Source organism: Geotrypetes seraphini, chromosome 10 (assembly GCF_902459505.1).
Source record: "Geotrypetes seraphini chromosome 10, aGeoSer1.1, whole genome shotgun sequence".
In the NCBI taxonomy this organism is placed as follows: domain Eukaryota; kingdom Metazoa; phylum Chordata; class Amphibia; order Gymnophiona; family Dermophiidae; genus Geotrypetes; species Geotrypetes seraphini.
The window spans coordinates 30,312,861-30,337,935 of record NC_047093.1 but is presented as its reverse complement, the minus strand read 5'-3'; the positions used below and the strand labels follow the sequence as shown (position 1 = coordinate 30,337,935).

Below are 25,075 nucleotides of genomic sequence, written 5' to 3'. Positions count from 1 at the left end.
GAAGATTAACTGTGAATTTAAATTCAGATGTTTTGTCTCTTTTATACTGCTTTCAAGTATTATGTATGTGGATATATTATAAACCGCCTAGGACTTAGACGGTATAGAAATTTTAAAAATAAATAATGTTTTAAGGAACTGACCCTAAATGGTGCTTGCTGCTCCAACACCTTTGGGATGCCTTTCTCTAGGACCTCCTTGCCACCATACTGCAAAAAAAAAAAATAAAATAAAATAAAATAGAATGTTAACATGAACAGTATAAAATGAGTCAAAACCTAAATAAATACAATCCTCTAAATACCATAGATGAATACTCACAAGTCCAACACTGACTTGGCCCAGGTACTGAAGCACATACATAACTCTGGGGAGAACAAGAAGACACATTGTTTCCACATACTTAGAGGAATCAGACCAAGTTACCTCTCCCAACAATTCAAGTACACTACTCCCCTGATATTCTCGGGGGTTCCATTCCAGGAACCCCTGAGAATATTGAAAAACCGCGAATACGGTTTTTAGCGGGGGAGATAGGAGAGGGCGGTAAGAAAGAGCAGCCGGAGCGCCGGCGAGTGAAGGAAATCACTCGCGGTATGCTCATACTGCCTCTTCCTACACTAAAGTCGGGCCTCACCAATCAGGAGCTGCGTGTCAAAACAGCTCCTGATTGATGAGGCCCGACTTTAGTGGATGAAGAGGCGGTCGGAGCATACCGCGAGTGATTTCCTTCACTCGCCGGCGCTCCGGCTGCTCTCTCCGACTGCCTGGTCATTCGCAGTCGGAAAATACCACGAATGACTGGGACCGTGATTCGCCGACCGCGAATGACCGGGGGAGCACTGTATTTAGATTTTCTCCGTTCAAATACAGAATCGTGCCTGCATTCTCTTGAGACCTTGGGTTACATTGACTGAAGATTGGAGGGCAGTCAATGCAGTGCCAGTTTTTAAAAAGGGATCTGGGAAAATATAGGACTGGTGAGCCTGACATGGACACACAGATACGGCTTAATCAGAATGAACATAGAGTTCGACTGGCAAACCTTGCCTTAACCTATTTATTAGATTATTTTTTGAAGGTGTAAACAATTGAGGATAATGGTGGAGTGAGCATCCCTTCTGACGATCTTCAATATAGAGGTACATGGGGGGAGGGGGGTCACAGCAGGGCCCTAGCTGCCGGAGAGAATGGGCATCCCTTCTGCGATCTTCAATTTAGAGGTATGTGGGGGGGGGGGTCGCAGCAGGAAGGAGTTGTCATGCCTTGTGCAGCTGATCTTTATATTACTATTTTTTTTAAATTTTACATTGCAATTGCAAGTAATGCAGCGATGACCCTGTACAATAGTTTATGTAGTAAATATGTGCTCAAAATAAATACTGTTTTGATACAAAATTTTACCAGGAATTTTACATCTGTAAATTTGGGATGATAAGCTTCTTATGAATTAGCTTCTCTGTGGAGTATTGTGTCAACTGTCACTCCAAGCTTGGCACAAAGTCATAAGAACATAAGAATTGCCGCTGCTGGGTCAGACCAGTGGTCCATCTTGCCCAGCAGTCCGCTCACGCGGTGGCCCTTAGGACAAAGACTAGTGTCCTATTTGAGTATAGCATCATCTGCGTACATTCTGGTTCAGCAGGAACTTATCTAACCCTTTCTTGAATCCCTGGAGGGTGCTTTCCCTTATAACAGCCTCTGGAAGAGCGTTCCAGATTTCTACCACTCTGGGTGAAGAAGAACTTCCTTACGTTTGTACGGAATCTATCCCTTTTTAACTTTAGAGAGTGCCCTCTCATTCTCTTCACCTTGGAGAGGGTGAACAATCTCTCTTTCTCTACTAAGTCAAGTCCCTTCAATATTTTGAATATTTCATAGAAACATAGAACATGACGGCAGAAAAGGGCCACGGCCCATCTAGTCTGCCCACACTAATGACCCACCCCCTAACTACCTCCATGAAGAGATCCCACATGCCAATCCCATCTTTTCTTAAAATCTGGCACGCTGCTTGCCTCAATTACCATGTTGTGGAAGATTATTCCAGCGATCAACCACCCTTTCGGTGAAGAAATATTTTCTGGTGTCGCCATGAAATTTCCCACCCCTGATTTTCAACGGATGCCCTCTTGTTGCTGTGGGTCCTTTAAGGAAAAAGAGATCCTCTTCCACCTCGATAAGGCCTGTGACATATTTGAACGTCTCGATCATTTCTCCCCTCTCTCTGCGTTCCTCGAGTGAGTACAGCTGCAACTTTCAATCATGTCCCCTCTCAGTCTCCTCTTTTCAAGGGAGAAGAGGCCTAGTTTCTCTAGCCTCTCACTGTATGGCAACTCCTCCAGTCCCTTAACCATTTTTGTCGCTCTTCTCTGGACCCTTTCGAGTAGTACTATGTCCTTTTTCCTATACGGCGACCAGTGTTGGAATCATTCCTAGCATTCTGTTTGCCTTTTTCGCCGCCGCTGCGTCATTGACTGGTCTATAAGCACTCCAAAGTCTCTTTCCCGGGGGCTCTCTCCGAGTACAGCACTGGACATCCTGTATTCGTGCATATGATTTTTGTTACCTACATGCATCACCTTACCACTCTAAAAGCACCATGGTTTTTAGTTTCAGTTTAAATTAGTTGCAGTCAATGCAAAAGGACATGGATTTACATATATTATTGCAGATGATACCAAAATCTGCAATAAAGTAGACACCCTGGATGGTGTGAATAATATAAAGAAGACCTAGTGAATCTTGAAGAATGGTCTGAGATTTGGCAGCTAAAATTTAATGCTAATAAATGCAAGGTCATGCATTTGGGCTGCAAAAACCCGAAGGAACGGTACAGTTTGGGAGGTGAAGAACTTATGTGCATGACAGAAGAGCGGGGCTTGGGTGTGATTGTATGTGATGATCTTAAGGTGGCCAAACAGGTTGAAAAAGGTGACTGTGAAAGCTAGAAGGATGCTAGTGAGCATAGGAAGAGGTATGGCCAGTAGGAAAAAGGAGGTATTGATGCCTCTGTATAAGTCTCTGGTGAGACCTCATTTAGAATATTGTATGCAATTCTGGAGAGAAAGGCTACTAAAATGGTGCTTGTTCTTTGTCATAAAGCGTTTGGGGACAGACTTAAAGATCTCAATATGTACAGTATACTTTAGAGGAAAGGCAGGAAAGGGGAGATATGATAAAGATGTTTAAATACCTATGTGGCATAAATGCGCATGAGTCGAGTCTCTTTCATTTGAAACAAAGCTCAGGAATGAGAGGGCATAGGATGAAGTTAAGAGGTGATAGGCTCAGGAATAATCTAAGGAAATACTTTTTTACAGAAAGGGTGGTAGATGCATGGAATAGTCTCCCAGAAGAAGTGGTAGAGACAGAGACTGTCTGAATTCAAGAAGGCGTGGGATAGGCACATGGGATCTCTTAGAGAGAGGAAGAGATAATGGTTATTGCAGATGGGCAGACTAGATGGGCCATTTGGCTTTATCTGCCATCATGTTTCTATGTATACAGGCTATTTTGCTTGGAAACAAAATATGGCCTTTTATTATTTAAAAAATTATATTCTTGCTTGGATACTGTGGGTTTGTTTGTTCATTCATTTATATCCTGCCCTTACCCAGGGCAGGTTACAAACTTACGTACAAAGCTATAACATTACATCAACATTACATTAAACATTACATATACCATCAACAATACATAACCCCCATAATACAAATCCCCATGCAAATCTCCCATTATACAAGAAGTACAAACCATAAAATACAGAGGCGACCTGCACCTTATTATCTTCTCCTTATTATTAATAACACAGTCCTAAATCTTATTTTTCATCTGGCAGAAAAGTTGCCGCTTCAACAGATTTTTAAAGTTTTGTATATTCTGCTGCTGTTGAATATACTCAGGAAGCTTATTCCATTCCTTAGACCAGGGGTGTCCAATGTCGGTCCTCGAGGGCCGCAGTCCAGTCGGGTTTTCAGGATTTCCCCAGTGAATATGCATGAGATCTATTAGCATACAATGAAAGCAGTGCATGCAAATAGACCTCATTGGGAAAATCCTGAAAACCCGACTGGACTACGGCCCTCGAGTACCGACATTGGACACCCCTGCCTTAGACCCTATACAATGGACTATACTCTCTCTAGACATTGTCAGTTTCAGCTGCCTAACAGATGGGATTTGTAACTCCAATTGTTTTGCCGATAGAAGGGGACGTGGCGGAACCCGTGGCAGAATGCTCTCAGTGAGATGTTTGGGTGTCAAGATTGTGCAAGCACATATAGCTTAAAGCGAATCCTATCCATCAACCTCAACCAATACAAACTCACTTAGCACTCTGTCATGTGCTCACATCTTCCCAGCCTAAACAACATTCTGACCATTGGTTTAGCAGGAGGGGTACAGATTGCAAGCCCTGCCAATCCCCAGCGGCCCTCAATGGTCAACATTCACAGTTTTGTTTAAAGCTGAAATCCATCAGATAGATTTGGTGTTAGTTGCAGGTTTGGCTGTCCTCTAATAAATCATGGGGGATATGATAGAGGTTTACAAAAAAATAGGAATAGTTAAATAGAGAACTGTTGTTTAACCTACAAAACAAGAGAGCACTCCATGAAATGAATAACCAATAACTGACAGCAAACTACAGAAACTTTGTCATGCAGTGCATAATTAATTAAGCTGTGGTACTATTAGCCAGGTAGGCTCTGAAGGGCTACTGCTCATCCCTGGAAATTAACTAGGGGAAATAGATTTACTTTTTGGGATCTGCCAGGTACTTGTGACCTGGACCAGTCACTATTGGAGATAGGATGCTGGCCTCAATGGACTTTAGTCTCACTCTGCATGGCTTGTCTTCTGTGTGGGGAACTCACTAATAGAATGCAAGGCTTGGAAAGATTCTTTCAGATGAAGTTAAAGATAGGTATTGTCCAATAATGTTAGCTCCTGAAAAAATCAATTTGAGTGCAATAAGATTTTGGTAGTATAAACAGGGTGGAATAATAATGGGATGATATGTGTAACTTGGCAAAAGAATAGCAGGTTCTTCTAGCTCAGTTAGGGAAGCTACATCTTTAGTCCAGTGGTACAGTTGCATTAAGGAGGTAGAAAGTTGCTAGTTCAAATTCTGAGATCCCAGGCTGGGAAAATATACTCTAATACAATGGAGTCCACTGAAAATGTGGAACTTTCGCAAGTGGGCAGAGTGAAGAAGGATTACTATCAAAGCCAGTTAATATGATCTGAACTAGAGAATGACACGGGTACAAATTTTTCCCCGTCCCCACAGAAACTCATTTTCTAGTCGAGTTCTTTTCCTGCCCCATTCCTGCAAGCTCTGTCCTCATCTCCACAAGCCTCAAACACTTTAAAATCATAAGTGTTCAAGGCTTCCGCAGTTAAGGCAGAGCTTACAGGAATGGGGATGGGATGGGGAAATTGAGTTCCTACGGGGATGGGGGAAAATTTGCCCCCATGTCATTCTCTAGCCCAGATGTCTAGGTTTGGACATGCTATATATAGTGGACTATAATCTTTTTAGCATTCATTGGTGCATCTCCTTTACCAGCTGTCAACTTGAATGAATCCCTGACCATTTTCTGCTCTACCTGCCATCCTGCAGGTAACTGTCCTCACTCTCTTCTAAGTGCTTAGGCTCGTGTTGGACTTGGAAGGTGGGCAGCTTCTCCTGTATGACTTTCAGGTAAGGTATCAATGGCCGATACAGTGTTCCATCCTGCCACTTCCAGCGGATCAGACGGAAACTCAGCGGTTTGCCCTTTAATTTCTGTAGCACTGTGCCAGCCTGGCGATAAAAGAAAACAGGTCAACTTATGAAGTTACATAGGAATAAGGATTAGGAAAGAATGGAAGAATGACACATTTTAACTAAAAACTCTCCACAATGAAGAGTTTTTGCTCCACCCCTCTCCGGCACTGCTCCTTGTGACCCCGTGCAAATCCTCCACTGCCCCAGGTACATTAGATAAATTGTGAGACCACCGGTACAGACAGGGAAAAATACTTGAAGTGTCTGTATGTAAATCGCTTTTGAGTGTGGTTGTAAAACTACAAAAAGGCGGTATACAAGTCCCAATCCCTTTCCCTTATGACCCTACACCAAACCAATGTGTGCTTGCCCCCATATCACTTGGGTACCGATAGCTTTCAGTATTCTAGCAGATTGTAACAGGTCTTGTATAGTATTTGGGGGTTTAAAACAAGACAGGAGTAATATTGAGCCTGTAATTCTGAGCTCTAATCCCGAGGCTCACATTTCTTCTTAAGGCTAAGTAGTTACAAGCAAGGATCAATGTTGAGCCCTACCTGCCCATTCTGAGCATTTCTCAGTGAGATACCATTAATCTCATCAATGATATCACCAACCAATACCAACTCATCAATCTCTGCCTGGCTTCCAGATAATACTTCCACAATGAAAATTCGACCATCCAAGTACCTGAAAAGGTGATCAAGGAAACAGTGGTAACTAAGTCTACTAAGCTGCATACAAACAGACCTAAAAACAGTGTCCTTTGGGATTTAGATGCATACAAGACCTAGTTCCCCTGCAATTTTTATTATCTCATATAACATGTAATTTGCAATTGAATACTGCTTAGTACAGGATAATACATTCTGAAATCAAATGCCCCATGTGAATCTCCTAGTCAATCAGATTCTCTGTATGTGCTCCTCCAAGATACCCAGCTGGGGTTAGAGAAGTTTAAGTCTAAAATAAATAAATATAATAAAATAAATCAATTTACTGCTAAGAAAATTTCAATAGCTCCAGCCTTATATGCCATCATTATACAACACCCAGGGTGATTTACTTTAGACTGTCATCTATGATGCATGGAAGGGACTGCATACTGTCCTCCACCAGGTAAGAATTACAATCCTCTACCAGGTAGGAATTAACAAAGGACAGTCAAGTCCATTTAATTATCTAATCAGCTGCTAATCTTATTACTAAAAATACCAAACGTGTCTATTAAGGAGATGGAAATCAGAAAATCTGTCTCCCCTAAGCAACGACACCATGTTTGGTACCTACTAAGCAGGCTAAACCAGTTTTTGCAGTCACTGCACCCTGATTATTATGATGATTATTATGAAAGGGAATATTTACCACTTTGGTCACCAATCCAGGAGAGAAAGGGAAGAGGGTTAAGATAGTACCTAGCAAGAGCATTAAGATCTCAGTCTGAATGTGGTTTACAACTTTAGACCCGGGCCCATTTCAAACCTGAAGCACCCCCCCCCCCTTTACATGGCTGGCAGGGATGCTGAAGTCCTGCCAGTCAAAGAAATGCTTCCTGTATCCTTGCACTGTTTCTGTAATGCAGAAGTCAGCAGAATGCCTCCAAACATTAACGCTGGCATTTCTTGTGCAAGAACTGAGCATGTTCAAGGAGTCCCAGTGTTGACAGCATTTCTTTGGCTGGCAGGGTTTCGGCATCCCTGGCAGCAAAGGTATGTTTAAAGTGGGGGGGAGGGGGAGGAAAGAATTCCCCCTCCCCCAATTCCACTCCAAAACTGGAAGACTGGCTACACTCCTGGTGGAATTGTATCTTTCTGGAATATTAAAGGGATCGTACCTGTATGGTATTCCAGAAAAAGCTCAAAACCTGGGTGTTCAATTTATGAATTTGATGTAACAGAATAAGGGGATGTTAAACTTGATGAATATTGCTGACAAAAAAGGATTATTTTACAAAAGTTATATTGTGTACATATTTTTAGATTTTGTAAATCATCTCAAACTGGGTAGCTGGTAGGTATAAAATTCCATTTTGTGCTCTAATAATTTCCTGATTTTCCTCTTTCTTGGAGGGTGATGGTTTTCACAAGCAAATGACACAGGAAAAGTGATCCACAGAAAGTACTGGTGGATTTAAACAGAGATGCCAAGCGTGTATTTGCAGAATAAGCCTGACAAGGGATTCTTACCTGAGCACCATTCCCAGCTCCCTGCATGGAACAGTCTCATAGGTTTCACACACCTGGAATATAGTAGAAACCATCTAGTGCTAGATCAAACTCTTGCTTAGATTGTCTCCTGAATTTATTCTCTGCTTCAGTTTTTGTTTTTTTTTTTTACAAAAATACTCAGCAAGAACAGAAGGGTGGCTCTTTACAGCCACTGTCCCCCACACTCTTCCCGAGGTATAACCTTATGAACACACAGCACTGCCCCCTGCAAGAAGTAAAGTACCAATGTTAGCAAATAAAAGGAGGAGAAGGGGAGGAGGGGGTTGACAAATCACTTTCTAATAACTGAAGTCTGACTGGATTTTCTGCTTTTCAACAATCCGAGTCACTGTCTGGATGACAAGATGGTGATCTTTACATCTCCAGAAGGTGTGTCCAATGCTCTCTAGATCAGTGTTCTTCAACCTTTTAACACCTATGGACCGGCAGAAATAAAAGAATTATTTTGTGGACCGGCATCGGTCTGCAGACCGGCGGTTGAAGAACACTGAGCTAAGTGGTGGGCCATCTGGAAGCCTTCCCTCTGATGTTGCAACATCAGAGAGAAGGCTTCTAGTTCAGGCGCAGGCCCGTGGCTTTGTGTACTGAGTCAGTGAGGAAGAGGGAGCTGACCAGAAGATAACGCCGCATCAATCGCACCACGAACCGGCGGTTGGAGAACACTGTTTTGGGCCTGATGCACATGCCGGCCCTGTGGACCGGCAGGAAATTTCTGTGGACAGGCACTGGTCCATGAACCGGTGGTTGAAGAACACTACTCTAGATTAACATTCTAGTATTCTCTACAGAAGGCAAATATCAATAGCCATTCCCCTGAAAAGTGGCTGGTCCTTAGTAATAGAAGAGGGTTGTTAATTCTGAAGCAACTACGAGATGATAAAAGTTAAAATTATCAGCAACTTACAGGCAGCAACCAGCTATCATCCAAGAAACTGGAGTTCTGAAAAACACACATACAAAAGTCTGTTCACTGAGGATTTTAACAACAGTAGCTGCTTCGGAGTGCTCTCTCTAAACATCTCATTACCTCTAAATCCAAAGAGAAATTAATTTCTGTCACCACCAGCATCATGGAACGGAATGGCTCTGTAAGTAAAGAGGACAAAAACATCCTATGTAAATTTGCCTAATTATGCTTTCTATTAATTAAAGAACTTCATTTGGGCACATGGCCCTTTTTATGTTTCACATAGCAAGACAGAAAAATTTCTGGGCACCTGTTCATCAAAGTGCTTAAGATTTCAGTGCAGTTGCCCGACAGAAAAGATGGAGCCAGGGCAAGCTATGAGGAGCAATGGTAGTTGTGTCTTTTGAGGTAAAGCCGGGGAACTGTGGGGATGACTATCAAAAGCGGGTCTGGGAGACCTGTAGCAGTTGCAACCAAATGAAAAGGAGAGAGACTGGAGGTAGAGATATAGGCTGGGAGGAAAAGGAGGCTGGGCTGTGAGAGCACATGGGAAAAAGGAAGGAAGGTGAAAGCAAAGAAAAGATTTTGAACGCACACTTACACTTTTCTGCTTCCGCCACTGACAGACTTTGGCAGCCTAATCCAGCAGAAAGATGTTGTGGATTGTATGTGTAGAAATGGGTATATAGAGAGGTTGTTGAGAAAGATGAGGTTGATATTTGGGTGCGAGTGTGTAGTGGCAAAAACGGACGGGGTTTTATATGGAATGTGTGTGCATCTATGTGTGTGGTATGGTGAACATACTCTTTCTTTTTCACTCTCCCCTGCACGTTCTTTCCCCTTTATAACTCTTCCAAAGCTCCTTTCCAGTGGCACAGCTGGAACTCAGTGGGCTCTAGGTGGGAGAACCGAGATGGTGACTCCCTGTGCCCAGCTACTTACCTGTACATCATGTAATCCATACACTACAGTGACAGAAACAGTGCTTAAGGCTGCCTTTCTGGTTGGCAGGGCCTTTTCTCTGCCACATCCCACTGATCTGATGCAATTACCTTGTGGGGTAGGAGGTGGCAGAGGAAAGACCCCTGCCAGCCAGAGAGGCAGCCTTTAATGCTGCTGTAGCATTTGGAGAACCTGGTCGGCAAGTAAGCACTTGAGTGCGGGGAAGGCAGAAGACAGGATTCAGCTGTAGGTGGCCCCTACCTTCGGGTGTCCCTGGGCATTTTGACGGGCTTGTTCAATGGTAGCTACACCCCTGCTCCTTTCCCTTTCCTGTGTTCTCCTCCATCCTTCCCAACTCAGACACTATAATTTCATTCCTTTCATTTTCCACAGCTCCCAGTTCTCTTTGGGTTAGTGAGCTCAGATCTCCCTGCCAGGCCCGTGGTTCAATCTGCTGGCTCAGGGGTCCTCTTTGGGTTGGTGGAGTCTGGGTTTTCTAACAGTTCTGTGACTCAGTTGTTGGCTTGCCCACCCCTGCTCTGCATCCTTTTTTTTTTTTTTTATAAATCTTTATTCATTTTCAAATATTACAACAAGTGTATAATAATCAATCAGAAATATTTTTAACTAATCACTTGACAATCTTATTTATATTCCTCCAAATATATAAATATAAAAGAATCCCATCCACCCACCCATATATTAATAATTAACAATTATTATCATTCATAAACCCACCCCCCCTATATCTTATCCAATACTAAGGTGTTTAAGATGTCTGATCATTAGAATAAATAATCAATGGCCCCCAAATTTAAAATTATGATACAGACATGGGTGATCTATAAAGTGAAAGCCTAGAAAAACCACTGTTTAGGGATTGACAGTAAGGAATGTATCTACTTCTCGGAATCCTTTTGAGTATTTGTGACTTGCATTGGCCACTGTCAAAGACAACATGCTGGGCCTGACTCATTATAGCACATTTTATGTTATTATGCTTATGAGCAGACAGACTGACACACCCTTAAAGAGGTAAAATAAAAGTATCAAATAAAGCAAAGCTATTTCTGTGGCTGTTAAAAATGATTAAAAAAAAAATCATAAACTATAATCTAAAATTAAAATAATTAAAAAACATAATTAAAAATACTACCCATGAAATCTTCATTTCCCAGCACAGAGATCAATGGGTCATACCACTAAAATACACAAAACAAGCAGAACAAAGAAGCATAAAGAGTCACAAAATATAGCTATTTCTTTGATGATTTTGTAACGTCATCTAATGGAAGTTGCTTTTCCAAGCTCCGCATAACAGTGAACCTAATGCTGAAATATGACAGTCAGTCTCTAGGATGGAAGGAACTTTGTCTACATGTTTATCGCAATTATGTACTTTTTCAGGAGAAGCAGCTGCTAAAGTATTTTCTATGGAGACTGAAATCAATAAGCATAGTGAACAACTGCATGAGCATTCTGAGAAATTGAGAATTTGGGAGGAAGTTATTGCCTCTCTAGTGAAAGGGAATAATCTATTAGAGGTCAAGTCAGAGAAAATGAAGAACCAAATGATGACTAATAATCTACATTTTTGAATTTTCCATATAATAATATGATTTCCCTGAACAGATGCTCAAACAATATTTGGCTGAGATCTTATCCTTTGATTCCTCATCTTTCTCAATTATTACTAAGGGGTTCATAATCAAAAAACAAACAAAAGTCTAAAAAGTGTCCTAAATGGCTACTTGGACGATCAAAAAGTTTGATCGTCCAAGTACCCATAATCAAAGCTGTTTTTTAGACGTATCTAAAAACAGCTTAGGCCTTTCCCCTGCCTCTAGACACACAGAGAGAAAAGAGGCGTGTTTAGAGGAGGGGAAAGGGCGGGCGGTGGGCGAGAGGTGGGCCGACCTACACCTAGGCATACAACACACATAACCAAAACAGTTGACAGGTTGCCTAGTCGGCACATAGACCTTTTTGACTTAGACAAAGTCAAACCAGGTCTAAGTGTCAAAAAAGGGGCCGCTGAGCTGATGGCCGCTGGCGCGATCAGTTCAGCGGCCCAGCAACCTACCCATCGCGGCAGGAGAGATGCCTCATCTCCCCTACCGCGATGCGATCACCCCTCTACCCGAACTGCTGCGACCAGCGGCAGGAGAGATGCCCAATCTCTCCTGCCGTGGGTTGTGGCAGTTCGGGTACAGGAGTGATCGCATCACGGCAGGGGAGATGGCCAATCTCTCCTGCCGCGATACATCACCCCCCCCCCCTGACGATATCGGGGCAAGAGGGAGCCCAAGCCCTCTTGCCCCGGCGATCGTGCCCCCCCAACCCGGCCCATGTGCCTAAGGCCCCGCCCACAGGAGGGGGCCCAAGGCTCCCGGGCCTATTCTGATTGGCCCAGGCGCCTCAGGCCCCACCTGTGGGCTGGATTTCTGCCGCCTGGGCCAATCCGGCCCCATTCTGGACTCGGCTGGCCTGCCAGACGGGCAGGCTTGGCACCCGTCTGTCTGGCCAACGTTAAAGGTACGGGGAAGGGGTGGGAGTGGTGGTGGGGGGGTCGGGGGTCAGCGGGGGGGGTCCGATTGGGGGTTCTGGGGGGGGCAGTCGTTGGGGGTAGGGGGGTTGTGTCGAGGGCAGGAGGGCCTGGGATCCCTCCTGCCCGTATTGTAGTGGAGGGTGGGGGGTAGGGGGGTCGCCGGGGCCAGGAGGGCTTGGGCTCCCTCCTGGCCCGTTGTGTCGGAGGGGGGGGCCCCGGGGCCAGGAGGGCTTGGGCTCCCTCCTGGCCATATCGAGTCGGGGGGGGAGTGTTGGGCACCCTCCTGCCTGGATTGTTGTAGGTGGGGGGGATTCTGTAACCGGTGTTGTTTTTGACAGACACCAGTTACAGAATCCAGCTTTTAGGCGAAGGACTGGCTCTAATCTTAAATAGTATTCTCTGTTTTTGTCCTTTAATACTCTGTTACCAACTGCTAGAAGCTTTCACGAGTGACCTTCAGAAAATATTCCCTCTTACAGCTTTTTTCCTTTTCTATTGGACCTCATATATATTAAGTCTACATTTATTTTGCAGGAAGGCAGGACAGTGTCTCCTTAGCTCCCCCCAAAGCCACTGCAATGTTATTTAAATATAACAAATAGATACTGCAAGTTAAACCGGAGCCTAAAGCTCTCCGTCTCATACTGTAAATACTCCAGTCTAGAAAAAAATGGCATACTTTAGGGAAAGGTCTCCATGTAATTCATTGTATAAGTTTCATTGACCAGTAAGCCAACACCTTGCTTTGTGTTGGTGACATGCATTTAAAGAATTATAAGCCATCCCTTGTTTGTTTTCATTACATGATTATTTCATGTTAGAGTTGCACAGCTTCCAAGTTACTCGGTTCCAAGAGTGAGATTTTAAGCCAGTTCTGGCAAGAACTGCAACATTTATTGCAGTGGGTAGAATTGAGGATTGAAAATACAGTACCACACTGCTTTGAGACCTGAATTCAAAACCAGGACTAGCCAAGAAATCTCCCTCTTGGAACCAGGAAACTTGGCAGCTCTGAGGCTGTCGCTAAACTAGCTTCTAGCTAATCCAGGCCTGGTTTTGCCCCACTGTATGAAGCTGTAGTTGTGACTTTGTTATTGATGTCCCTTAGAAAACCAGGGCTGTGAATCAATGCAAAGAATGGCAGCAAAAACCAGGTCTGGAACAACTTATTTGTCCATACTTTAAGTAGACTTGCAGAGCAAAAACACTCTACCACCTCCAGCAGCTTTGGGGTGTGGGCCAGATGTTGAATGGTATTTCCCAATAACTTCTTATTCAGTGCCAACCGCAGGAAGAGCCGTCCTCGTCCCTGTGCTGTCAGCACTTTCTTGCAGGAACTGACTTTCTCAATTGTGACTGATAGCTGTGTAAGCCTAAATAGGAAAAAAGAAAAAAGAACACATCAAAATGTAAAACAAAACCAAAACAGAACCGCAGGACAATGTACAGGGTGCAGGAATTTATTATACAAAAATTCTTAAAAACATATACAGCACAACATAAATAAACATATCCAAAAAACTGTTCCTAATTTACAAATGGACTGGACCCAACATGGTCCGTGTTTCGAAGAAATACTCCTTCCTCAGGGGTCCCTACTGATGGCACGTGATGTATCAAAGAACCAGATTGGATAAAATAAACACAAAGAAAACAGGCTTAAGATCTCGTCTAAATTAGGACCAGTTTTTTGGATATGTTTATTTATGTTGTGCTGTGTATGTTTTTAAGAATTTTTGTATAATAAATTCCTGCACCCTGTGCATTGTCCGTCAGCTCTGTTTTGGTTTTGTTTTACATTTTTACTGCAGGCTCTGATGGTTTTCTTTGTTTCACATCAAAATGTAGTCACTAATTATGCAAAGAAGTCTATCTGGCAAATCCTAATACATGACACCCATGTATACGGTAATTGCTCGGTACCAATTTAAAATAATTGTGAGTTGTAACTGTTCTTCGTTCACACAACTAAGTTATTTTGTTACTTATAATTCTTCTAAAACACCTTTCCAGGTTTAGAAAAGGCCACCCAAGGTGCTGCAAAATCAAAAGAGAACAGCATCTAGAATCCAGAGAACCAGAAGGTAACTTGAACAAAGTTTATTCACTTAGAAACTGTTTCCGCTATGGCCATGTTTTGCCCAAATGGGCTGCATCAGAGTCATTTAACATCAGAATGAATACTGTTCATTCAGGTCATAACAACAAGCCTAATACAGCATGCAAAGGTTATAAGAGTTACCATACTGGGACAGACTGAAGGTTCATCGGATCCAGTATCCTGTTTCCAACAGTGGCCAACCCAAGTCACAAGTACTTGACAAGATCCCAAGAAGGAAAACAGATTTTATGCTGCTTATCCTAGGAAAAAGCAGTAGGTTTCCCCAAGACATCTTAATAATGGCTTATGAACTTATCTTTTAAGAAAGTATCCACATTTTTTTTAAACCCTGCTAAGCTAACTGCTTTCACTACATTCTCCAGCAACAAATTCCAGAGTGAAGAAATTTTCTCTCCAGTTTGTTTTAAATCTATTACTTAGTAGTTTCATCATATGTCCCCTAGTCTTAGTATTTTTTTTTAAAGAGTAAACAAGTGATTCACATCTACCCTTTCCACTCCACTTAGTAAATTATGGACCTCTATCTTATCACCCCTGAGCCGTCTCTTCTCCAAGCTGCTTTAGCCTTTCCTCATAGGGAAGTTGTCCCATCCCTTTTATAATTTTCAATGCTCTATACCTTTTCTAATTCCACTATATCTTTTTTTGAGACCAGAACTTTACACAGCATTCAAGGTCTATCTGATAATGCCAAAGTGGGGGTGGGGGCGAAGGTCTTCTCAACTTCGGCTTGGGCACCTTCTGCTTTCATGGCTGGCAGGGGTGCCAAACCCTGCCAACTGAAGACAACTCCTGCCTGAGCTGCACCTTCAGCAGCAAATAATTAATTAAGAGTGCAACACAGGCATCCCTACCATTGTTCTGAGCTCATTTGGGTGGATGGGATATAAAACTAACCAAATAAATGCTCAAATAAATCTAATTTTTTTTATTGTGGCGGACATTGGCGGCTGCAGAAAGGAGGGATGGAGAGACTATCAGGCTCTGCCCTTGCCTCTCCCAGTGAGGGGCAAGGGCAGAGCCAGAGAGGATCGAATACAGAGGGCAAACGACTGGCTGCGAGGATGGTGCAAGGAGATGAACTTTGGGTTTCTGCACCATGGAGAAGCTTTGCAAGGGCTACAGGGACACGACGGGCTACATCTGACCAGAAGAGGGAAGAATGTCCTTGGACATTGTCTAGCCCGCCTACTCCACAGGGCTTTAAACTAGGTAAGTAGGGGGAAGGTATATGCACAAACAACATACCAGGCGAACTAAATTGCCAAAACTTTTTTGAGGCTAAGGTAAGTAGTCACTGAAATTCTGGGTCAGGGGCAAGTACACACACTTTCGAGTCGGGGGGTGGTTCACATCATATTTATGGGTCACATTGTAATTCCGGGTCTAGGGGAAGTACACATTGTAATTCTGGGTATATGGGGAGTGCACATTGTAGTTCTGGGTCTATGGAGAGCACAAATAACGCAAATAACGCTAAAGGTGTTCAAGTAGCTCAAGCAGGAATATCCCCATTAAGACGTAACACAAACACAACATGGAGGACTATGTACGTCAACGCACACAGTTTAGGAAACAAAATCCTGGAATTGGAAACAGAAATAAGGAATGCCGACCTAGATCTGGTCGCGATAACTGAGACCTGGCTCACAGACTCCCACGGGTGGTACATGGTCATACCGGGTTACAACTTGCTTCATCGGGACAGGGAGGGCAGAATGGGAGGAGGTGTAACACTATACACTAAAGATGACATTAAGGTCACAAGAATCTCAGATGTCCAGTACACTGGGGAATCCCTTTGGGTTCATTTGGCCAGAGGGAAGGACAAATGCTTGTATCTTGGCGTAATCTATAGACCCCCAAGACAACAGGATGACCTGGATATGGAAATAATCGGAGATATAGAAAATATCACCTTGCGTGGGAACACAGTATTGCTAGGAGACTTCAACATGCCTGATGTGGATTGGGATACACTTACCTCTGCTTCCGGCAGTAGCAGGAGGCTCTTAAACTCTATGAAAGGAGCTGGTCTCAAGCAACTGGTATCAGTCCCAACAAGGGATCAGGCAATACTGGACCTACTACTTACCAATGGAGAAAGTGTCACAGAGGTCTCGGTGGGCGAGACATTGGCCTCCAGTGACCACAACATGGTATGGTTCAATCTTAGGAAAGGTTTTACTAAATCTACCACACTGACCAGGGTCCTCAAATTCAAGGACACAAACTTCCAAGACATGGGTTCCTTTGTTCACCAGGCGCTACAAAGCCAAGCAGAAACCAATAGCTTGGAAGGAATGTGGTCATCTCTGAAAGCCACCATACAGGAAGCAACAAACCGCTATGTTAAATCAGTAAGTAAAAGGCGAAGGATCAACAAGCCGCAGTGGTTTACTGAGGAGATCTCGGACCTCATCAAGGAGAAGAAAAAAGCATTCATCTCTTACAAACAATCGGGGAAACAGGACTCTAGAGCAGAATACCTGACCAAGTCAAAAGCCGTCAAAACAGCAGTCAGGGAGGCTAAATTCCACATGGAAGAGTCTCTAGCAAAGAACATCCAGAAGGGAGATAAATCCTTCTTCAGGTATATCAGTGACAGAAATAAAAACTCAGGCGGGATAGTACGTCTCAGGAATCCACTAGGAGACTATGTGGAAAAGGATTCGGAAAAAGCCCAACTATTAAATGAATACTTCTGCTCAGTATTCACCCGAGAAGCGCCGGGACTAGGCCCTCAGCTACAGACAAGGGATGGCTCAGTTGACCCGTTTAGAAACTTTGAGTTTACGCCCAGCAGTGTCTATGATGAGCTGTCAAGGCTTAAGGTTAACAAAGCAATGGGGCCTGACAACTTACACCCCAGGGTGCTTAGGGAGCTGAGTGATGTCTTGGCAGAGCCACTGTCCGAGCTCTTCAACCTCTCCCTTAGTACAGGCACCGTCCCGTTAGACTGGAGGACGGCTAACGTCATTCCACTCCACAAGAAAGGCTCAAAGCTGGAGACAGCAAACTACAGACCAGTGAGTCTAACATCGATAGTGAGCAAACTAATGGAAACCCTAATCAAACGCCAATTGGATAAGATCCTGGATGAGGAGAATCTACGGGATCCCCGTCAACATGGATTTACTAAGGGGAGATCATGCCAATCCAACCTGATCAGCTTCTTTGACTGGGTGACAGGGAAGCTGGATATTGGGGAGTCCCTGGACATCGTGTACCTGGACTTTAGCAAAGCATTCGATAGCGTACCACACCGCAGGTTGCTGAGCAAGATGAGTTCTATAGGATTAGGTGACACATTGACGAAATGGGTTGGGAACTGGCTCGGAGGTAGGCTTCAAAGGGTAGTGGTAAACGGCACCCCCTCCGAAATGACAGAGGTGATCAGTGGAGTGTCACAGGGCTCAGTCTTGGGCCCGATCCTATTCAACATCTTTATAAGGGACCTGGCAGAAGGGCTTCGAGGTAAGATAACATTATTCGCCGATGACGCCAAACTAAGTAATGTAGTGGGCAAATGCACAACGGACGAAGATTCAATGCCCGACAACATGATGCACGACCTACTCCTACTGGAGCGCTGGTCTAGGACCTGGCAACTCAACTTCAATGCCAAAAAATGCAAAGTTATGCACCTGGGCAGCCAAAATCCATGCAAGTCCTATACCCTTAATGGCGAGATCCTAGCAAAAACGGTAGCAGAACGAGACTTGGGGGTAATCGTCAGTGGGGACATGAAGTCTGCCAATCAAGTGGAGCAAGCTTCATCCAAGGCAAGACAAATCATGGGTTGCATACGAAGGGGTTTTGTCAGCTGTAAGGCGAAAGTCATTATGCCATTGTATAGATCCATGGTGAGGCCCCACCTGGAATACTGTGTGCAATTCTGGAGGCCGCATTATCGAAAGGATGTACTGAGGCTGGAGTCCGTGCAGAGAATGGCCACCCGGATGGTCTCGGGACTCAAGGATCTCCCATACGAGGAAAGGCTTGACAAATTGCAGCTTTACTCGCTCGAGGAACGCAGGGAGAGGGGGGACATGATCGAGACATTCAAGTATCTTACGGGCCGCATCGAGACGGAGGAAGATATCTTCTTTTTCAGGGGCCCCACGACAACAAGAGGGCATCCATGGAAAATCAGGGGCGGAAAACTACGAGGTGACACCAGGAAATTCTTTTTCACTGAAAGGGTGGTTGATCGTTGGAATAGTCTTCCACTACAGGTGATTGAGGCCAGCAGTGTGCCTGATTTTAAGGCCAAATGGGATAGACACATGGGATCCATTCACAGGGCAAAGGTAGGGGAGGGACATTAGGGTGGGCAGACTGGATGGGCCGTGGCCCTTATCTGCCGTCTATTTTCTATGTTTCTATGAACCCTCAGTTCACTTTTGGGAACCCCCAAAAATGGACTTCTGTCTCTGCCCCTGCTTGTATGCTGTACAAAACACTGCAACAACATACATGTACCTGCAAAAAGGAGTTTGATAGCTGTGCTCTGAGGAAGTGGCAGCTGTGTTTTAGTTTTCTTGCTGTGACTTGAGTGTGCAGTATCTGTTATGATGTTAAATGCCCCTTGTTGCAGCCCACTTGGGCAAAATGAGGCCATATCGAGTGTAATGTCGAAGTGACTAAAGTTTGTTGAAGTTACCTCTGGTTCTTGGTACTGTTCCCTGCTATTGTTGCTGGTGTAATAGCATCTATCTCATTTTGTGTGTGCTCCACCCAAAATGCTGTACAAACTGTTTTAAACTAATCATAAGATAAAAACAACAGACTGTGGATGTCCTGAAAGATGATTTTATTTGCTCTTCGCAATAAAAATACAAATAAAAGTCTGAATTAGTAATACACGTATGATTGTCCTGATGGACCCTACATGGTCTGTGTTTCGGTGAGACCGCCTTCCTCAGGGGTCCGGATGATGTAGGGTACAAAGATAAAAATAGGAGCACAACAATGTATGTGTCTTTGAGCATAAAATCTGAAAATGGCTTGAAACAAGCAGAGAAGCGCGTAACATCGCAGTGGGAAAACATATAAGAATCTGGCATAACATTAGGGTTACCAGATATCTGGATTTAAACCTACATAACACAAATACACACACAATCAGTAGAATGAAAAATACTAAAGTGATATAATTGAGTTATCCCCTCCAACAAACACACAAACTATCACTTTTCCTGACATTCTTGGGTCAAGCCATTAAAAAAAATATATTTGAAAACAGCAAATTCTTCCCTTCCTGTATTTTGATTTAATTACTTGCCTTTCTGAGCCCATGCTCTGGGCAAATTACAATTGTGAGGCACTGAAGATACTACTACATACTTGCCACACATATCCTGCTGAGGAAGCTGTTCTAGCCAGTGCCAATAATCTCGTTTCTTGAAGCCCAGAACTGACTCTGAAAAAGAAAGAACATTCGCTGCCCAGTGACACTCATGTATACGTTTTTATAGAAAGGTTTGTAGGGTTAGTATTCTGAGGCTTGTGTCCAAAAACAGCTACTTAATTATCAAGTTCACTGCAGCCCTTGCGCTCCATGTCAATATCTCTGTAGAGTCAGAACGGGCCTAAGGTGCTACACAGCGTCCGTGCAATTTTATTAGGCAACCCAGGCAAACCTTCAGCCCGATGCGTTCCACAATTCACATTTAAGCCCCTAGGGTCCCCCAGTGATCATGATCACCCCCAATACCACCCCTTTCAGAAGAATTTGGGTAAATGGACAATTTGAAAACTGCTTACCCTCCCTGCTTTTTTTCTTTGTGGGAACAATTCTAGTGTTTCTAAATTCTATAAGAAACTTCATTGGCTGCCTATAGAGAAACGCATAGAGTTTAAAACTGTTTGTTTGATTCATCATATTATACAGGCAGAGGCTTCCGATCATCTCACTTTGTTCTTTTCATGTTTGCATTATTCATCTGAGTAGTACATTTTTATTGCAGTTTCCCCCCTTTTAGAGGTATACAGTTCTCCCCCGAAATCTGCGGGGGTCCATTCCAGGAACCCCTGCGAATTAAGACAGGGGAGGGCAGCTGGAGCGCCGGCGGGTGAAGAAAATCACTCATGGTGCTCCGACCACCTCTTCCTGTAGTAAAGTTGGGCTACACCAATCAGGAGCTGCTTTGACACGCGGGGGAACACTGTACGTTTTAAACGTCAATTTAACCCCTCTTTTACATATGATGCTATTGTTGTTTGGAATGATTTACCTAGGCAAATAAGGACAGAAATTAAAGTTATTGGAGATTACGTAAAATGCTTAAAAACTTTTTATATGATAGATTGTAAAGTTAGTATTTTTATCTAAAGAATTGTACCTTTTTATCCAAAAAATTGTATCTTCCCATAGAATTATTATGGCTTCTTTCTGATGTAAATCACCTTGAACTAAATGGTATTACAGCAATTCAGAAATCTTAGATTAGATAATGGTGCACCCATTCTGCAAAGGATTGTAAACACCTATTCTCCTTTATAGAATACTAGTGCAACTGGATAAATATATGTGAATGCAATCACAGCTGGTGTAAGAATTCCCACAATATTCCTCAATATTGGAGATATGCACATACAGTATTCCTCAATTTTGGAGATATGCACATACAATAACTTATGGTGCTCTCTAAGTTGCATGCATAAGAGTAAGGCCCACCTATGCTCTGCCCAGACTCCTATTATGTGTACACCTACTTGTAAAATAAGGGTGTATTTATAAAATAGCACATAGGCAGATTTTTGGGGCATTTGCACATGCATATGCCATTATTTTAAACCAGGCTTGTCCAAGTTCAGTCCTCAAGGGCTAGAAACTAACTAAATTGTTCAGTATGTCCCTGATCAATATGTATGCTGGAAGCAGTGGACATGCAAATCTCACTCAAGCATATTCTGAAGGATTATCCTGAAAATCAGGCCTCTTCGTGGTCCCTGAGGACTGAACTTGGACAAATTTGTTCTAAACATTTATATGTTTAATTACTGTATTAGAGATTGTTACCCTTTGTGTGATTGTTAGGACATATTCTTTGGTTTGAGTCAAGCTATTCTTTGGAGCTGCCCTCCCCCCCCAGTCAGCTGCTTCCCTAGTCCTGCTAGCCCCTGAATCATTTTAAAAAAGTACTTACGTTTTATCCCTTTCCGAATAATCATTTCCAAGATCTCACAGAAGGATGCCAAGTGTGGACAGGAATCTGTGATGGGGCTGCTCCCTGCTGCCTGGATACTTAGGATGCAGGCTACAAGCATAAAGAGAATAATAAAAAACGATCTTCATTTATAAATTTTGGCAGACGTCTGGTTTCTCAAGGAAGTTACATGACAGCTGCTACTAATCCAATTACAGTACAAGACATGGAAACACTCAGTCAGCCAGTTATATAGAGGCCAAATAAATCTCAGTTTTGGCTAAAGCTTAGTTAAGTAAGTGCAAACCTGGGGCTTGATTAGTTCTGATTTGCTGACCTGGGGTAAGGACGTGGTTCTCTACCATTTTGGACTAATACCATGTTTTGGGGGGGGGGGGTTTCAGATTGGGCTTTATTTTATTTTTACTTTATGTTAGTTATCTTGACTTCTTTTCTTTTTTCTTCTTTCGTTTATTTTAGTTGGGTTTGTTTTTTTAATAAATCTTTATTCATTTTTACATCTTACAACAAGTGTATCAATAAATGACAATTAAAATTGAATACATCACTTGAATCTCTATCATGTTTAATATTAAATCATAAAATTTAACCCCCTCCTTCCCATCCCTACCAAACCTATGCAATCACATATATCCTATACAATTTTCTTTCCTATTGATCTAAACATTTAATAAAATTCTAAAATCCCTCCCTCCCTCCCCCTCATTTACATTGTACTTATAATGGAAAAATGGTATCTATTCATTACAATAATTTGTCAATGGCCCCCAAATCTCTTTAAATTTCTTATAATTCCCTTTTTGTATGGCTATTGTTCTTTCCATTTTATAAATGTGACATAACAAATTCCACCAAAAACTGTAATTGAGTCTGCTGCAATTCTTCCAATTACTTGTGATTTTAGTTTTGTTATTTTGTTTGGACTGATAACAACAGAGGACATAATTTGAGGTTGAGAGGTGGTAGACTCAAGATCAATGTAAAGAAATTCTACTTTACGGAAAGGGTGGTGGATGCCTGGAATGCGCTCCCGAGAGAGGTGGTGGAGAGGGAAACGGTGACGGAGTTCAAAGAAGCGTGGGATGAACACAGAGGATCTAGAATCAGAAAAGAATAGTAAATATTGAAGAAATAAGGCCAGTACTGGCAGACTTGCACAGTCTGTGTCTGTATATGGCTGTCTGGTTGAGGATGGTCTGGGGAGGGCTTTAGATTGGGCAGACTACTAGATGGACCATTTGGGTCTTTATCTGCCATCATCTACTATGTTACTATGTATGTTTAATATGGTGCTTTAGTTAGATTGTGAGCATTTTGGACAGATAGGGAAGTTTTAAGCACCTAATGACCACTACTATTGTAACCCGTTCTGGGGTCCTGGGGAGGACGGGCTATAAAAATAAATAATAAAAGCCCCAATCTTAACCTCTAAAAAAAAAATGTCTAAAAATGAGTGCAGAAAATTTTGTGCTATTTAAATGACTAGTGAAAATAGTACTTGGCTGCTGTAAGGGCCATAAAATGCAGTCTTTATTTATTCTGGGAGATCAGGGGCTGAGCTGGGCCAAAAGTTGTGCATGTCTCCAGCACAGGATCCCTCTTCAGCTGTGCTAATATGGGTTGGCAAGAGGAGAAAGTGAGTGGAGAGTGCCTAGTTATCCTCCTGCTCTACAACTCAAGAGATTTCCACAATGTCCTTCAAAGTGTGATATTTCAACTACAGGTGGCAGAGAGGAAGAATGTGACCTGAGGCACCTGTCCACACCTCTTCTTCCCGGATCAGCACAGAATTTACAGTAAGATGGGTGAATGGAAAGGCACCTACCTGGGACAGAACGAGTGAGGTTTAAAGGAAAGCAGACTCAAAATCACCTTCTTTCCCCATCTCTCCATTGTCAATGTTCCCTCTAATTTTTCATAGGCTGTGTGTGCAAAAAATTTCATCTGTGCGCATTTTAAAGAAAAACTAAATTTGTGTGCGCTATAAAAATGATTGCCAGAAGGCCCAGAGTGTTCAGTTATGGGCAGGTCTTTGAGTTTAGTCTGAATTAACGAAAACACAATGTAATTTTAGTTACACTTTATGTAACATAAAGTCTCATTTCAATAAAGCACAGTTACTTACCGTAACAGTTGTTATCCAGGGACAGCAGGCAGATATTCCCACATATGGGTGACGTCACCGACGGAGCCCCGCAGCGGACAGCCTCGAAAGCAAACTTGCTTGAAGATCTCGAACTTTCGAGTGCTGCACCGCGCCTGCGCGCGTGCCTTCCCGCCCGAACTAGGGGGCGCATCTCCTGAGAGGATCCTCAGTTCAGATACCTAGCCAAGAAGCCAACCAGGGGAGGTGGGAGGGTTGTGGGAATATCTGCCTGCTGTCCCTGGATAACAACTGTTACGGTAAGTAACTGTGCTTTATCCCAGGACAAGCAGGCAGCATATTCCCACATATGGGTGACCTCCAAGCTAAGTAAAAAGGGATGGAGGGAAGTTGGCAATTTACGAAAAAAGATTTTGCAAAACAGATTGGCCAAAATGGCCATCCCTCCTGGATAAAGTATCCAGACAATAATGAGAGGTGAAAGTATGAACCGAGGACCAAGTGGCAGCCTTACAGATTTCCTCAATAGGAGTTGATCGGAGGAAAGCTACAGATGCCGCCATAGCTCTAACTTTATGGCCCGTCACTCGACCTTGTAGAGGAAGACCAGCCTGAGCATAACAAAAAGAAATGCAAGCAGCCATCCAGTTGGAGATGGTACGCTTCGATATAGGACGACCCAACTTGTTTGGATCAAAGGATATGAAAAGTTGAGGAGACGTTCTGTGAATCTGAGTGCGTTGCAGGTAGAAAGCCAAAGCACGTTTACAGTCCAAGGTATGAAGAGCCGCCTCTCCTGGGTGAGAGTGAGGCTTTGGAAAAAATACAGGTAGAACAATAGACTGATTGATGTGAAATTCTGAAACGACTTTAGGCAAGAATTTAGGATGAGTACGGAGAACAACCTTGTCATGGTGAAAAACTGTGAAAGGTGGATCAGCCACTAGCGCTTGTAACTCACTGACACGACGAGCAGAAGTGAGAGCAATCAGGAACACAGCTTTCCAAGTGAGATACTTGAGATGAGCTTTGTCAAGTGGTTCAAAAGGAGATTTCATAAGTTGAGCTAAAACAACATTGAGATCCCAAACCACAGGAGGTGGTTTAAGAGGAGGATGTAGATTGAGAAGTCCTTTCATAAAACGAGAAATCATAGGATGTGCAGAAAGGGATTTGCCCTCCAAAGGCTGATGAAAAGCAGCTATAGCACTAAGATGGACTCGGATAGATGTAGTCTGAAGTCCAGATTGTGATAAATGAAGTAAATAGTCCAGAA

The 25,075-nt window shown here is 43.1% G+C and overlaps 1 protein-coding gene across 2 annotated transcripts in view; it reads right to left on the bottom strand.

Annotated features, from left to right (window-relative positions):
- LOC117367545 overlaps positions 1-25,075 on the bottom strand; it is a 43,517-nt gene that overhangs the window by 10,466 nt on the left and 7,976 nt on the right. For both annotated transcript variants that reach the window (XR_004540790.1, XM_033960178.1), the window contains exons 2-12: positions 21,675-21,785; positions 19,870-19,945; positions 13,615-13,771; positions 11,007-11,052; positions 9,029-9,087; positions 8,906-8,941; positions 7,960-8,012; positions 6,331-6,463; positions 5,613-5,809; positions 322-367; positions 144-209 (exon numbers count right to left, since the gene is read on the bottom strand). Coding sequence is in view for 1 of the 2 variants with exons in the window: in XM_033960178.1 (XP_033816069.1) it covers positions 144-209; positions 322-367; positions 5,613-5,809; positions 6,331-6,463; positions 7,960-8,012; positions 8,906-8,941; positions 9,029-9,087; positions 11,007-11,052; positions 13,615-13,771; positions 19,870-19,945; positions 21,675-21,785 (980 nt within the window). In the remaining variant the exon portion in view is untranslated. The remainder of the gene's footprint in view (positions 1-143; positions 210-321; positions 368-5,612; positions 5,810-6,330; positions 6,464-7,959; positions 8,013-8,905; positions 8,942-9,028; positions 9,088-11,006; positions 11,053-13,614; positions 13,772-19,869; positions 19,946-21,674; positions 21,786-25,075) is intronic.